Consider the following 16,073-nt stretch of genomic DNA (forward strand, 5'->3'; position numbering starts at 1 on the left):
CCTTTCTCTTGCATTTCAAAGATGATGCTACAAAAACAATAAAAAAACAGTTGTTTTGTATTTGTATTATCCTTTACCAGATCTAATGTGTTATATTCTCCTACATTCCTTTCACATTTCCACAAACTTCAAATTGTTTCCTTTCAAATGTTACCAATAAAATGCATATCCTTGCTTCAGGGCCTGAGCTACAGGCAGTTAGATTTGGGTATGTCATTTTAGGTGAAATTTAAAAAAAGGGGTCCAATCCTTAAGAGGTTCAGCCATCACTAGCACATTAGAGGCTGCTGCATATAGGCATAGACTAGAAATCACTGGCCACTTTAAGGAATGGAACACTTAATAGTGTTTACATATCTGGCATTACTCATCTCATATGTATACTGTATTCTATACTTCTATGGTATCTTAGTCATTTAGTAATGTTTATGTATCTTGCATTTCTCATAATTTGTATATACTGTATTCTATACTATTCTATGGTATCTTAGTCCGTTCCGCTCTGACATCGCTCATCCATATATGTATATAGTCTTAATTCATTCCTACTTAGATTTGTGTGTATTGGGTATATGTAGTGTAATTTGTTAACTATTACTTGTTAGATATTACTGCACTGTCGGAGCTTGAAGCGCAAGCATTTCGCTACACCCACACTAACATCTGCTAAACACGTGTATGTGACCAATCACATTTGATTTGCTTTGATTTGATTTTAAGCACCATGTTCCCCTTATCCTACAGTCGATGGAGAAACCAACTTGAGTGTTCAGAGATAACACTTCCGTTATTCCGACTGGCATGGAAGGTGCTAGAGTCTTCCGAGGTTTAAGGATAATTCGTCTGAAACTAGGGAATTTGGTGCAGTGTGCTTCCTCGCTGCTTGCACCCGGTTCAGCTTAATCGAACTCCATCATTGTCCGAAACGAGGCGGGGCTTAAATTCCAATGGGATGAGTTGGATGAGTTTCCTCCTGCTACGTCACTCTGGGATAGGCTGCTAACACTCCACCGAACTAGTACGCTGTCAGCGGTGTTTCAGGGCTGGATAGGCACCTACGGCCTCGGAAAACTATTGCAAAATATATTAATAAAAAATAATCGCACATATCCGTGTTATTTGATCGGTTTGGGTAATGGTCAGGCAATAATTTGAGATTCGAACGCAATGCGTTTCCGTCCACGACTACCAACTTCTAAGCAATACAATCGCCACTAAAAACTTTATTTTCCAGAAGGCCTTGCATTTTGTTACAACAGGTCCACGGCATAGGAAGAGAGGAGACTGATTAGGCTATTACACAACGAAATACATTGTATTAACTTTGGCCTTTTTTTTCTACAATTGAACAACAAGAAGAGAACTCATCTACACGATTATATCGGTCAAGCTACGGGACAGGATCAGGATTAAAAATACATTGAGCTACAACGCCACCAGCTCTCCTAGATACTACGATCCAAGGAATTATTTAACTGGTTAAATGCGGTACGAGGCTAAAATGATGCCGGTGAGAATTTCTGCCTTTAATTGCTTGAAAAAAGTTGTCACTATACTCGCCTATTTGCTTCTATGGTAGAGATATCTAACTCAACATTGTAGCGATCTCGTCGGGCATTAAATTGACACATGGGGCCTAGCCATACTGTTGGTTACATTGTTGTGATCTCCACCAATGTGTTTTCAGATATAAAGAAGAACTCAAGTTGCATGACACGTTATACATTACAATTTAAACCGTTTTCTATGTATGTATGTATTGTGTGTGACTTTCTTTCTGTAGGGTTGATTCAATTTAATGGTAGGCTGCCTAATTCATGACAAATTATAGACATTTAACAGATTTTCAGATAGCGTTCGTTGTTTTAAAAACGGTAAGTCTTGATGTTTTTGTAGAGCCTGCTAGGCTAAAACTTTTATGGTGGGAAGCCTTTTAAGTATTTATTCACTAGGAAGCTATTATTATTGTTTACATTGGAAAAACCCATCCACAGCACTAAGGACTTGCAGAAAAGCCTAATGCATAATCAATCACCCGAGTGTCTACATTTTATGTCAATAGGAGATTGAGCATTTCTCATCGATCTTTGTTCAAAAGCTCATTAATCGGATAGTTTTGACACAGATACATACTTTTGAACGTGGCAGTTGTTTTTCCTTGAACAAGTCACCAACCAACTCTGTAGTAGAGGGCTGCATTCCCGACATTTAATTGCAGGTCCCAACAGAATTTCCGCGCGGTCTTTTTTTACGTGCTGCGGGAGGTCAGACAGAACTTTGGGATGAAACTATTTTTTTTCTACCTATTGTTTTAAAAGCAGCTCTGTTCCTTTATTCACAGACTCAGAATTGGCTGCGTCAAGTTCAGTAGCCATTATAGCCTGATGAAGACAGCTTGTCTGTCGAAACATTGGTTATTCAATTTTTGCATCGGAGCTCCTAGAGTGCGGCCATATCAGAGATACTGACGAGATGCTTGTGTCTTCGCCCTAAGAATGGAATTTGTAGACCACAGAGTGGAACGGCGGGCTGTCAAGCGCACGCATACTCCTAGCTTGGAATTGTTAGATACATCCTGTCATTTGAATACTTTTTTATATTCGGTGAGGGGTGTTGACGTCATCTGTCTGTGTTCCTTGGAGAGTGAGATGTTATGCTAGCTTTCTGAATATGCAAAGACAACTTCAAATTCCAACTTCCCCCCCTGCTTTCTTAATAATTATCTGCTTAGTGGACAGAGTGAACCCTCTTGCTTTGTCTCTCCTCTGGCTATATGAAAGAGTAGGCTGCCTTTGTCTATGCATGGGTGTAGAATCAGGTGGCAGTTATCTTTTCAAAGGAAATTAACTTAACAAATGATTAGGCAATAGTGAACTACATTGCCTAGAAATAAATATTGATCCCCATCTGAAAATCGTCCCACTACTAAAAGAAAAAGACAAGTTTTGCATATAGCCTATCTCAAGAGAAAGTGCAAGTGTCCGTTCTCTCTCAAACTCTGCTCTCTTCAAACTGCATCTAGCCTATTGGCTGATATAGCCCAGTAATACCGATAGCCTAATATATTGGGCCACGTGAGAATCTCTGGTAATTTAACCTAACCTACTGTTAGCACATTTTGATTTTGCCTTTAGGGTGCAAAATTGCTGGGACCATGGTTGGCAAGTGAGCTGTGTCACATACACCTAAAATAACATTGCAGGACTGTGGTTGGGTTCGGGCGCGGGTGGGAGTTGGACAAAAAGCGAGCGGGTACGGAATAAAAAGCTGCTGACAGGAGTGGGATGAAGTGATCATTCCCACACATACCAGTTGGTAATGTGGACCCCTGCCAACATGAGATCCATTCCTTTTGCTGCAGTGCTGAGCTCCATCTTTCATCACTTTTATTGAAATAGAGTATTACTTACTATACAGACAGGTATCCTGCAGTGTGTGCATCTCTCCCCCTCATTCCTCTCTTTCCAGTAACTGGATGAGTGAGTGAATGATTCATGTTGTCAGGCAGCAGTGACAGAGTACTCTCAGGATGACTCCCGTCTGCTAGATTTGACCTAGCGCCACTATTCACACCCAGCCATTTATCACCAACCTCTATTCACATAGAGATCAATATATATATATATTGATCTCTATATCTCCTTATTCTTACCATACCATGTAGCTCTTTATAGGCACAGGAGACCTTGGGCCCGCTGGGGTGGGCCCACTGGGGTGTGTCCGTATGTGCACGTCTTTTTGGTGTGTTAGCATCTAGTCTGTGCTATTAGTACGATCAGCATAATCCCTATCACAATATAGCCACAGAACATGAGGTATGGTCTGTGCTTGTATAGTTCTCTGTGGGAGTTAGAATGTAGCAGCATTGTGGCTGGCTTGAGTGGGGGAGGGTGATAAAGGGGGTCACTATTTTCTTAAGACAATGGGCAGCGACTCTTTATGATAGCATGGAATAGGTGATTATGTGTGTCTTGTCGGGCTATGAAAAGAGATGCTCTCCATTTGTTGGCCCATTGTGGGTGTAGGCTAGTTGCACACAATAGTTTTACTCTGATTTACCTTCTCTCACAGCTAGCAGTGATTAACACATTTGGTCTTGAGCTGTGTACACAGTTTTGTAATCAAAGCTTGTTTTTCTGCAGGTTTATTTTAGGGAGGTTAGTGCCATGTTACAGTTTGAGGGTACAGAGGTAATACTCTGGTTAGCCTAAGTTTCTTTATTGGCCAAATATCATGTTGAATTATTTAAAAATGTATACTGTTACAATGAGTTCTGAAACCTATACACATTTGTTCCTAAACAGCAATGAATTGTTCAATGTTGACTTAAACATATTGTCTTAATCAACCAAAACAACAACCACATCAAACTAGGCTTGTGGTGATATAAGGGTGGGAAAATTAGGTAATGATGTGGGCAGCTCTGCTCTACTTTGCTGTATGTATTTGTATTGTCTTAGTCCAAACAGTGTACAATATTTAAGCAATAAGGCCCGAGGGGGTGTGCTGTGGCCAATATACCACAAGCCCCGAGGTGCCTTATTGCTATTATTTACTCGTTACCAATGTAATTAGAAGAGTAAAAATACATGTTTTGTCATATCCATGGTATACGGTCTGATATATCACGGCTTTCAACCAATCAGTATACTGTGCTCCAACCACAGTTTTATAAATATATTCATTAACTTTAAGCCTGAGACCCAAATGAGAAATTCTGTGTTTTCCTGGGACCCAAGTTTTCGAAAACATGCAACTATATGTACATATCGGTACATTTCATTGCCCTTATGCCCATTAACAATTCAACATAGACTAATAACAATTAAATGAAATACCCATAAATAGCTATTCATGTTTATTTTTCCCCCTTAAAAACACTCTTGCATATCTGTCTAGGTTGGAACTGTTGCTGTTAAAATACAATAAATACAATTCCTAACTGATTGATCACATCAATCAGATGTAGACCAGAAAACACACTCACAGTCCTAATGAGAGGTGTGTGTGGCTGGTTGAAGTTTTCAACAAGCAGGTATATTCTGGGCTCAGGTTTTGACAGTGCAATTCTGAGGTCATGCTCAGCATGGAGTCTGTTTCTTAACTATGCCAGAGTTGAGAACCTTGACTCGTATAGGTTTCTGGTGCCAAACTGGATCAGAACATCTACTGCTTTCTCAGCTAGGCAGGAGACTGCTTCCTGCTGTAGATGAGCAACCCAGAACTGTGCGTGTTTGCCTCAAAAAGCATCTTGCGTCAATCAGTGTATTCCTGTTCAGAATAAAAATGATTACTTGTATTTTAACGGCAACAGTTTTTTTCCATCTTCGTCTGTACTGTTACTTAGTGAAACACTAGCAGTAGCTAGATAGCTTGCTTTGGATAAAGTTAGGTAGCTAGCTATTAGTTGTGTACAAAGGGATTGTTTGAAAGATAAACTCGCATCGACTACTATGAGAAATAGTACTCCCTTCTGCTTATCGTCACCTGTTACAAAATGACAAAAATGCCTTGCCAGCTGATTTACTTTTCCACTGTCGAAGCACTGTTTCCTGAATTCTGCCCTGTTCTGAAAGAACTCTGGGTTTACCGTCATGTTGTGGATGTTTGGTCAGGACCTGTCATTTTAATCTGTTCGTTTTGAGAGACTCATTACTAAGCACTTCCCTGTACAAACCACATCGTGGGCGCTCCTCGTTATTTCTCAAAGTTTGTATTAAACCAAGAGAAACACATCGCTGTATTTGCGTTTCATGACAATTGAGCTCAGTCAGAACTTGTGGCTAACTTGAGTCCATTGTATGATGGCGAGTGGGAATGACAAGCCAGTGGCTGAGAGCGCATCATCTGCTGCAGAAGAAATTGCAGAAAAAAGATGTGGTAAACCGAAGCACACCGGCATCTTCCACCCACTCCCGCAGCTGCCAAACTGAGCAGAGACACTGCTGCTAAGCAGAGAGCGCACTGGAACAGAGTGCAGTTGCACTTGGCCAAAATCAATTCCAGTAATTAATGAAATAATTATAAATTTATTGTAACACGTTGCGACCCACCATTAACAGGTTTGCGACCCACTTTGCGTCGTGACCCATTTTTTATTTATTTAAAGGCTGACATATAACGTGGCATTTATGAATACTAGTTTCTGATTGGCTTGAAGGGCATTCTAGAGCGTGCATTATTTCCATTTAATGCACGGTATAATTGTATGGTTTTGAAGTGCTTATGTTATTTCGATTTTCATATTAGCAAGGTAGGATGATGGTTTGTTAGCTGAACTAGCAAGTCTGTTTGTATGGTTACCAAGGCAACTACTCTAGCTAGTAAACATACTAGCTACTTCAGTGGATGTTGTCACCTTTATACTGGCAAATGAATACAATTCTAACGGCAAATATGTTCATTTATAGCGATGGTATCAAAGGGATAATCAACTCAGGGCTCTGTGTTCTCTAGAAAAGAATGCAATGCCATGGAAGGTCATGCGTTGTGGAACACACCTTCCAAGTCTAGTACTATTTTCCAGAGAACATAGCCCCTCGTGTCCCTAGACATTTTGGGACAGAAAGACCCTTTCAGTGTAAACGTAAAAGACTGAAACAGATGTAAAGTATGTAGAAAAGATAATGGACCTATACAACAGCCAGGGTTGGTCAGAGGAATTTGGGTCCCACACTCACTCACCTGTGCCAATGATCTCGTTATACTTTATCCTGCTCATTCCAAATTCGGTTTAATAAAGACATTAAAACCTCTTAAGGATCTGACTCTTTTTTTTCCCTTCAATTTTCGCCTAAAATGACAGAATTGGCTAACTGCTTGTAGCTCAGGACTTGAAGCAAGGATATGCATATTCTTGATACCATTTTAAAGGAAGCACTTTGAAGTTTGTGGAAATGTGAAGTTAATGTCGGAGAATATCACACATTAGATCTGGTAAAAGATAATACAAAGAAATAAAAAGTGTTTTTTTCCCCCCATCTTTGAAATGCAAGAAAAAGGCCATACTATAATATTGTAGTTTAGGCGTAATTTAGATTTTGGCCACTGCGCAATGTTTAAGATTGATCCAGTGAAGCGTTGCAATACTGGACCATATTTGTGCTGAATTGGTCAATTGATACGCTTTCAAGTACATAACTATAGAGAACATACAAACATGATATGGTAATACAAGATGTAAGTTTACACACTACCAGGAATGTCATACATGATGGATAATTAGCTTTATACACTAACTTTCACACATCTAGATGGCCGGGCGTGGTGGGTGTGGAGCCAGAGACAGCAGGGATTCAAACCGTAGAACCCAGTTCTTATATTTGAATATAAAAAATGATTTTATCAATCAAAACTATGATACATTTTATCTCTGGGACCCTCAGGATGACAAATCAGAGCAAGATTACTGTATGTAAGTATATTATTATTATCCTTCAGAGGTGAATGTATCAAACCAGTTGCCATGATACATGTTGTTGTTTTGCACTCTCGTCAAAAAATAGCATGGTATTATTTCACTCTACTCTAGCTACTGTAAATTGGACAGTGCAGTTAGATTAACAAGAATTGAAGCTTTCTGCCCATATAAGACATGTCCATGAAACGTTTCTGTTACTTACAATGGCATGCTAATTACATTAGTGCACGTCAGCTCAACCAATCCCGTCGAGGTTAACTTGTCCCTTCTAAAATATGAATAAATGGTATTGGGGTTGTTGATCAACTCATTTGCCTAGTTAAATAAATAAAAATTAAAAACAGTTTGTCTAGGATAGGGAAGAATAAATCAGAATGAGCCAACTAACAAGAATCTTAATTTGGCTCCCATTTCTCTTTTCTCTTGTAGAAGGCTCATAGTTGCATCGCATCACAATATAATATGCAGAATGGAGAGACCATGAAAGGAGGAGTTTGGAGGGAAACATGGTGCAGTGCAGACAGAGACTGGAGGTTATGCTGAATATAAGTAGGGAGTGACGTAGCCTACTGCAGACTACAGCACAAGTTGTTAGCTACCGCTCTCACCAAAGACCTTCTCTCCTCTGTCTTCCCCTTTAGTGGAGGTAGATGAACAGGATTAATGCACAGAGTATTCTGCCATGCGTAGATGAAAAGGAATAACGTATAGAGTATTCTGCCATGAGTAGATGAAAAGGAATAACGTATAGAGTATTCTGCCATGAGTAGATGAAAAGGAATAATGTATAGAGTATTCTGCCATGAGTAGATGAAAAGGAATAATGTATAGATTATTTTGCAATTCGTTTTTGAAGGACTGCCCAGCTGGAGCAGAGCCAAGTCTTCAGGGCCAGAGTTCTGCAGAGAGGACGGAAAAACAGATGCACACACCGAGCGATGCAGCCTGTCTTGATGCGGTCTATTGACTTCCTTAGAGGGGGCTCGCTCAACAAGACCTAGCTGGATCGCTTTATCAACCCAGAATATATGTAATGGACAGAGACTGTGTGCGCTTACATATGTGCGTGTGGGACCTGGCAGCATGTTGTAGGTAACTCTGACTTGGTGCACACGGTGGTATTGATGTTTGCTCTCTAAGCAGGCCTTTAGTTACTTTGACATTGAAGTCTATAGCTCTTACTGTGCCTCATGTTTAGTCCTGGGGATCTGATAATGGAAACTGCTAAGGGGACAGTTTTGATAACCCCCCCTCACATTCACTCATGGTAACTCAACAAAATAGATATTGACTTTGTACTAAAGGAAAATAACATACAGTATTATTGACCCTTATTTTGTGGGACAGTGTAGCCTACACAAATCCTATTTCTCTTGCAGCACCGCATGTGTCGTAGGTAACGTGTTAATTCTGTTTGAGTGGGAGTGGCACACACACACACACACTGCCCTCGTCCTACTTCTTGTAATTGGCTATTTTAAACCCAGTAGATCTGAAAGCATGCCTAAACAACTGGAAACGCCTGATAAGCCGTTCCCCCAGCAATCTGCCTTAATGGTTAACATTAGGATTGGGAGTAGACCAGTCTGATCTCAGATCAGGGCAGTCAATACCTCAATCCCATTGGGCTAGGTCATCATGACTCTACAAGGTGTGTGTGTGTGTGTGTGTTGAGAGGGTACGGTAGTGTCATCAGCTGTGGCTGCTCCTGCTCTCAGAAGTGCTTTCATAAAATGAATCACAGACAGACAGGGTTTGATGTTGTTCTGCTACCAGCGGCTTTCATCAGACAGACCCATGCCTGTCTAGTCACAACAGGATATTGTGTGCACCTGCTATCTATAATTTGACTGGCAGCGGGCACACTCTTTTAGGACATTATTAGAAACCACCCATATTCCTCAAGCGGGTAATGCAGCACAGCATCTGGTTCCAACCCCCCTTTTTTTGGTTGTGATACTGAAACTAAACCTTCACTTTCAGGGCTGATATACTAGGCTATGTTTTTGATAGTGTATAACTATTGCATCTTAGTCATTGCTCCTGATTGCTGACCTGTGCAGCTGTTTGTCCCTGACGTGTCTTCTCTATTCAGGCCACGTGGTACCCTTGGCCTGTGTGTTACTGGAGATCTACGGTGATGCTGTAGCTGCTGCACTCTCGCTTGGGTGAAAGTGTATGTTTTATATGTTTTGCTCTGCTTTGTTAAACAGCTGTTATCCTGTTTTGTTATTTCTTAATCGACTCATTAGGTTTTTATTGACCTGTGCTTATTTCTCCGGCTGACATTAATTTATATTTTAATGAGCTCTGGGGTAGTGTCTTAGCACCACTCTCCACACTTTAGTGCAATTTTCTACTGCACTTCCACTCTCCCGTTCTGCTCTAGCATTTCTATTAACTTCAACATTATTATAGATCATGTTGACCTGAGAGAATGTGCGTGATAGAAAATTGTTTCATCAGGACATTGAGAAAATAAATGGAATTTACAGGTAACTGCCAAAATAAAGGAAATGCTAACAACTTGACATAATAGGGCATTGGGCCACCACGAGCTGCCAGAACAACTTCAATGTACCTTGGCATAAATGATCGTGTCTGGAACTCTATAGGAGGGATGTGCCACAATTCTCCCTGAGACCCCTCTTTGAAAGTCACAGATCTATCCTAGCCATGGTAGCCAAAAAAATGGGTAACTGGGCATTTCTATACATGACCCTAAGCATGATGGATGCTTATTTGCTGAATTAACTCAGGAACCACAACTGTGTGGAAGCACCTGCGTTCAATATACTTTGTCTCCCTCGTTTACTCGTGTTTCCTTTAATTTGGCAAGTTAACTGTATGTGCTACTTGTTGGCAACAAATGGGCCATAATAATAATAATCACGGACTACAGGAAGAAACCCAGCCCAGTCACGGACCAGGATGTCTTGCTCCCAGGCAGACTAAATAACTTTTTTGCCCGCTTTGAGGACAATACAGTGCCACTGACACGGCCTGCAACGGAAACATGCGGTCTCTCCTTCACTGCAGCCGAAGTGAGTAAGACATTTAAACGTGTTAACCCTCGCAAGGCTGCAGGCCCAGACGGCATCCCCAGCCGCGCCCTCAGAGCATGCGCAGACCAGCTGGCCGGTGTGTTTACGGACATATTCAATCAATCCCTATACCAGTCTGCTGTTCCCACATGCTTCAAGAGGGCCACCATTGTTCCTGTTCCCAAGAAAGCTAAGGTAACTGAGCTAAACGACTACCGCCCCGTAGCACTCACATCCGTCATCATGAAGTGCTTTGAGAGACTAGTCAAGGACCATATCACCTCCACCCTACCTGACACCCTTGACCCACTCCAATTTGCTTACCGCCCAAATAGGTCCACAGACGATGCAATCTCAACCATACTGCACACTGCCCTAACCCATCTGGACAAGAGGAATACCTATGTGAGAATGCTGTTCATCGACTACAGCTCGGCATTCAACACCATAGTACCCTCCAAGCTCGTCATCAAGCTCGAGACCCTGGGTCTCGACCCCCCCCTGTGCAACTGGGTACTGGACTTCCTGACGGGCCGCCCCCAGGTGGTGAGGGTAGGCAACAACATCTCCTCCCCACTGATCCTCAACACTGGGGCCCCACAAGGGTGCGTTCTGAGCCCTCTCCTGTACTCCCTGTTCACCCACGACTGCGTGGCCATGCACGCCTCCAACTCAATCATCAAGTTTGCGGACGACACAACAGTGGTAGGCTTGATTACCAACAACGACGAGACGGCCTACAGGGAGGAGGTGAGGGCCCTCGGAGTGTGGTGTCAGGAAAATAACCTCACACTCAACGTCAACAAAACTAAGGAGATGATTGTAGACTTCAGGAAACAGCAGAGGGAACACCCCCCCATCCACATCGATGGAACAGTAGTGGAGAGGGTAGCAAGTTTTAAGTTCCTCGGCATACACATCACAGACAAACTGAATTGGTCCACTCACACAGACAGCATCGTGAGGAAGGCGCAGCAGCGCCTCTTCAACCTCAGGAGGCTGAAGAAATTTGGCTTGTCACCAAAAGCACTCACAAACTTCTACAGATGCACAATCGAGAGCATCCTGGCGGGCTGTATCACCGCCTGGTATGGCAACTGCACCGCCCTCAACCGTAAGGCTCTCCAGAGGGTAGTGAGGTCTGCACAACGCATCACCGGGGCAAACTACCTGCCCTCCAGGACACCTACACCACCCGATGCTACAGGAAGGCCATAAAGATCATCAAGGACATCAACCACCCGAGCCACTGCCTGTTCACCCCGCTGCCATCCAGAAGGCGAGGTCAGTACAGGTGCATCAAAGCTGGGACCGAGAGACTGAAAAACAGCTTCTATCTCAAGGCCATCAGACTGTTAAACAGCCACCACTAACATTGAGTGGCTACTGCCAACACACTGTCAATGACACTGACTCTACTCCAGCCACTTTAATCATGGGAATTGATGGGAAATGATGTAAATATATCACTAGCCACTTTAAACAATGCTACCTTATATAATGTTACTTACCCTACATTGTTCATCTCATATGCATACGTTGATACTGTACTCTATATCATCGACTGCATCCTTATGTAATACATGTATCACTAGCCACTTTAACTATGCCACTTGGTTTACATACTTATCTCATATGTATATACTGTACTCGATATCATCTACTGTATCTTGCCTATGCTGCTCTGTACCATCACTCATTCATATATCCTTATGTACATATTCTTTATCCCCTTACACTGTGTATGACAGTAGTTTTTTTTGGAATTGTTAGTTAGATTACTTGCTCGTTATTACTGCATTGTCGGAACTAGAAGCACAAGCATTTCGCTACACTCGCATTAACATCTGCTAACCATGTGTATGTGACAAATAAAATTTGATTTGATTTGATATGCAGTACTGTATATTTTTAGTATCCACCACTCCTCTTTAATCTCTTCCGCTTCCTCTCTCGTGATATATTCAGAAGTATTTTACATACAATGTATTTTGTGTGAAAGGGAGGGACAGATGGAGGGAGGTGGATGAAGGTCAGGAGCGGAAGCCACCAAGTGCCAACTCATCCAGTGTAGGCTGAAAGAGAGCGCAATGGCATGGTCTGTCTGGATCATTAACTTTAGTGCTGAGCCCCAGAGGGCTTTACCTTATGTCACAACTCGTTTGCTCTCTCTCTCTCTCTCTCTCTCTCTCTCATTTCACTCTCTCCCCCCTCCCTATCCCTTTCTCCTAACATTAACAGGGTCCTCTGGATGTCCTACATTCTTTGCACGAGCTGATGTTGTCAACTGCTGCCTGTAGTGATTTCTGGGTGACTTTTCCTGTCCTGCTGGGATTTAAAGCCCTCCTGTAAAAAAGTGCTAATCTATTGCATTGAAGAGTCAAAGGGAACTCAATGCTTGTCTTACATGATTTGTTGCCCCACACAACAACCAAGCAGCCATAAACAATCATGTATCTGGGTCACTGTTATTTGAAACCTTGCAGAGCAAATCTGGCAAACCCCTCCTACAAAGCTAAAGCTTCTACTCTCCTAGAGCTGTTGAATGATCCACACACACTGTAGTCCAGTGGTTCAAAAATCTATTTTTATTGGTCACACACACATTTAGCAGATGTTGTAGTGAAATGCATGTAAAGAAGTGGAGTGCTGGCTCGAGGTTGAGGTTTCCCTTCTAAGCAAAGGCTGATCCCAGATATTTGGCACAGATCTTGGATAAGCTCTAAGCACAGATCTAGGACCAGGACAAAATAACAACAGCAACTAAAACTATTCAGTGTTGAGGAACTTAATGAGGGCAGGGGGCTCCCCTTTTAGGTGATGTTTTTGAAAGATTTGTCTGTCATTGTTATCCCTTTCTCTTTATCTGGGGTGGTACTTTGTAGGGTTGGTGTGAATCACTGAAACCACTGTGACCCTTTCATTTACAACCCCCCCCATCACCCTACTGTTGTAAGCCAAGCATGAGCTATGATTTATTACCTAATTGTTTTATAAAGTGTACTTTTGCGTCCTAATTTACCAAAGTTACTGGTTAGGTCTGGAACACCTAGATTATCTGCATCATCAGCAGTGATTTTAATTGTTTGTATTGGGCGGTTGCTTTTGATGACTTACACCTGCATATTTAAAAAGAGAGAACATTTATGGTTAGAATGGACTCTTAGAAGTATGGCTACCTAGTTAGGACAATGTCAGTGTTCTGAAAAGACAGAATAGGTGAATGGAATGTAGTTGATGCCTTTTTGGAATCTGCTCTAACCGTTCTGGTGCTCTCACAAAGCCACACAAGGACAGGAACCCATTTTAGACCATTGAGATGCAGTGACGTGTGTGGAGCCCACTCCTTTGAACAATGTGGCTTCGGAAAGTATTCAGACCTCTTGACTTTCCACATTTTGTTACATTACACCCTTATTCAATTTAAAAAAATCCCTAGCATTCTACACACAATACCCCATAATGACACAGCAAAAAGTTATTTAGAAATGTATGCTAATTTATAACAAATAAAAAATCATACCGTATTGACATAAGTATTCTGACCCTTTGCTATGAGACTCAATTGAGCTCAGGTGCATCCTGTTTCCATTGTTTATCCTTGATTTTTCTACAACTTGGAGTCCACCTGCAAATTCAATTGATTGGACATGATTTGGAAAGGCACACAACTGTCAATATAAGGTCCCACTGTTGACAGTGCATGTCAGAACAAAAACCAAGCCATAAGGTCGAAGGAATTGTCCTTAGAGTTCCAAGACATGATTGTGTTGAGGAACAGATCAGGGGAGGGTACCAAAACATTTTTCTGCAGCATTGAAGGTCCCCAAGAACACAGTGGCCTCCATCACTCATAAATGGAAGCAGTTAGGAACCACCAAGACTCTTCTTAGAGCTGGCAAACTGAGCAATCGAGGGAGAGGGAGGTGACGAAGAACCCAATGGTCACTCTGACAGAGCTCCAGAGTTCCTCTGTGGAGATGGTTGTCCTTCTGGAAGGTTCTCCCATCTTGGAGTTTGCCAAAAGGCACCTAAAAACATGATTCTCTGGTCTGATGAAACCAACATTGAACTATTTGGCCTGAATGCCAAGCATCACATCTGTGCTCTTATGGGAACTGTCAACTGTAGGACCTTATATAGACAGGTGTGTGCCTTTCCAAATCATGGCCAAGCATTTGAATTTACCACAGGTGGACACAAATCAAGTTGTAGAAACATCTCAAGGATGATCAATGGAAACAGGATGCACCTGTGCAGGATGCAGGATGCACCAAGCTCAATTTCGAGTCTCAGAGCAAAGGGTATGAATACTTATGTTAATAAGTTATTTCTGTTTGACATTTTTAATACGTTTACAAAAATGTCAACCGTTTTTTTTGTTGCTTTGTCTTTATGGTGTATTGTGTGTAGATTGACGAGAAAAACAATTTAATCCATTTTAGAATAAGGCTGTAATGTAACAAAAACATTGAAAAGTGAATGCATCTGAATACATTCCGAATGCACTATACACTTAGTGTACCAAACATTAAGAACACCTGCCCTTTCCATGACAGACTATCCAGGTGAAAGCTGTGATCCCTTATTGACGTCAGCTGTTAAATCCACTTCAATCAGTGTAGATGGCGGAGTCAGGTTAAAGATGTAATTTAAAGCCCTGAGACAATTGAGAGATGGATTGTGTACGTGTGCCCATTCAGAGGTTGAATGGGCAAGACAAAATATTTAAGTGCCTTTGAATGGGGAATGGTAGTAGGTGTCAGGTATACTGGTTTGAATGTGTCAAGAACTGCAATAGTTCTGGGTTTTTCATGCTCAAGTGTCCCATGTGTCTCAAGAATGGTCCACCAGCCAACTTGACACAACTGTGGGAAGAATTGGAGTCAACATATGCCAGCATCCCTTTGGAATGCTTTTGACACCTTGTAGAGTCCATGCCCCGACAAATGTAGGCTGTTGTAAGACCCAAAAGGGAGTGCAACTCAATATTAGGAAGGTGTTCCTAATGTTTTTTTTTATTTTCAGTGTGGACACACCTACTCATTTAAGGATTTTTCTTTAGTTTGACTATTTTCTACATTGTAGAGTAATAGTGAACACAAAAAAATATGAAATAACACATGGAATCATGTAGTAACCAAAAAAAGTGTTAAATAAATTAAAATCTATTTTATATTTGAGGTTCTTCAAAGTAGCCACCCGTTGCCTTGATGACAGTTTTCTACACTCTTGACATTCTCAACCAGCTTCATGAGGTAGTCACCTGGAACGCATTTCAATTAACAGGTGTGCCTTGTTAAAAGTTAATTTGTTGAATTTCTTTCCTTTTTAATGCGTTTGAGCCAATCAGTTATTCGGTGACAAGGTAGAGGTGGAATACAGAAGATAGCCCTATTTGGTAAAAGACCAAGTCCATATTATGGCAAGAACAACTCAAATAAGCAAAGAGAAATGACAGTCCATTACTTTAAGACATGAAATTCAGTCAATCTGGGAAAAGTAAATCCTGGAAAATAAGGTTTAAAGTTTCTTCAAGTGCAGTTGCAAAAACCATCAAGCGCTATGATGACACTGGTTCTCATGAGAACCGCCACAGGAAAGGAATA

The 16,073-nt window shown here is 41.6% G+C and overlaps 1 protein-coding gene across 2 annotated transcripts in view; it reads left to right on the forward strand.

Moving 5' to 3' along the window:
* The first annotated feature begins 981 nt into the window (after positions 1 to 981).
* LOC112254456 (apoptosis-stimulating of p53 protein 2) overlaps positions 982 to 16,073 on the forward strand; it is a 59,683-nt gene continuing 44,591 nt past the window's right edge. Inside the window, exon 1 of one of the 2 annotated variants that reach the window (XM_024427072.2) lies at positions 982 to 1,510. In XM_024427072.2, the coding sequence (XP_024282840.1) occupies positions 1,484 to 1,510 (27 nt within the window). In that variant the 5' untranslated portion in view covers positions 982 to 1,483. The remainder of the gene's footprint in view (positions 1,511 to 16,073) is intronic. The other variant, XM_024427081.2, reaches the window with a different exon arrangement.

This window comes from Oncorhynchus tshawytscha, linkage group LG01 (assembly GCF_018296145.1).
Source record: "Oncorhynchus tshawytscha isolate Ot180627B linkage group LG01, Otsh_v2.0, whole genome shotgun sequence".
NCBI lineage: Eukaryota > Metazoa > Chordata > Actinopteri > Salmoniformes > Salmonidae > Oncorhynchus > Oncorhynchus tshawytscha.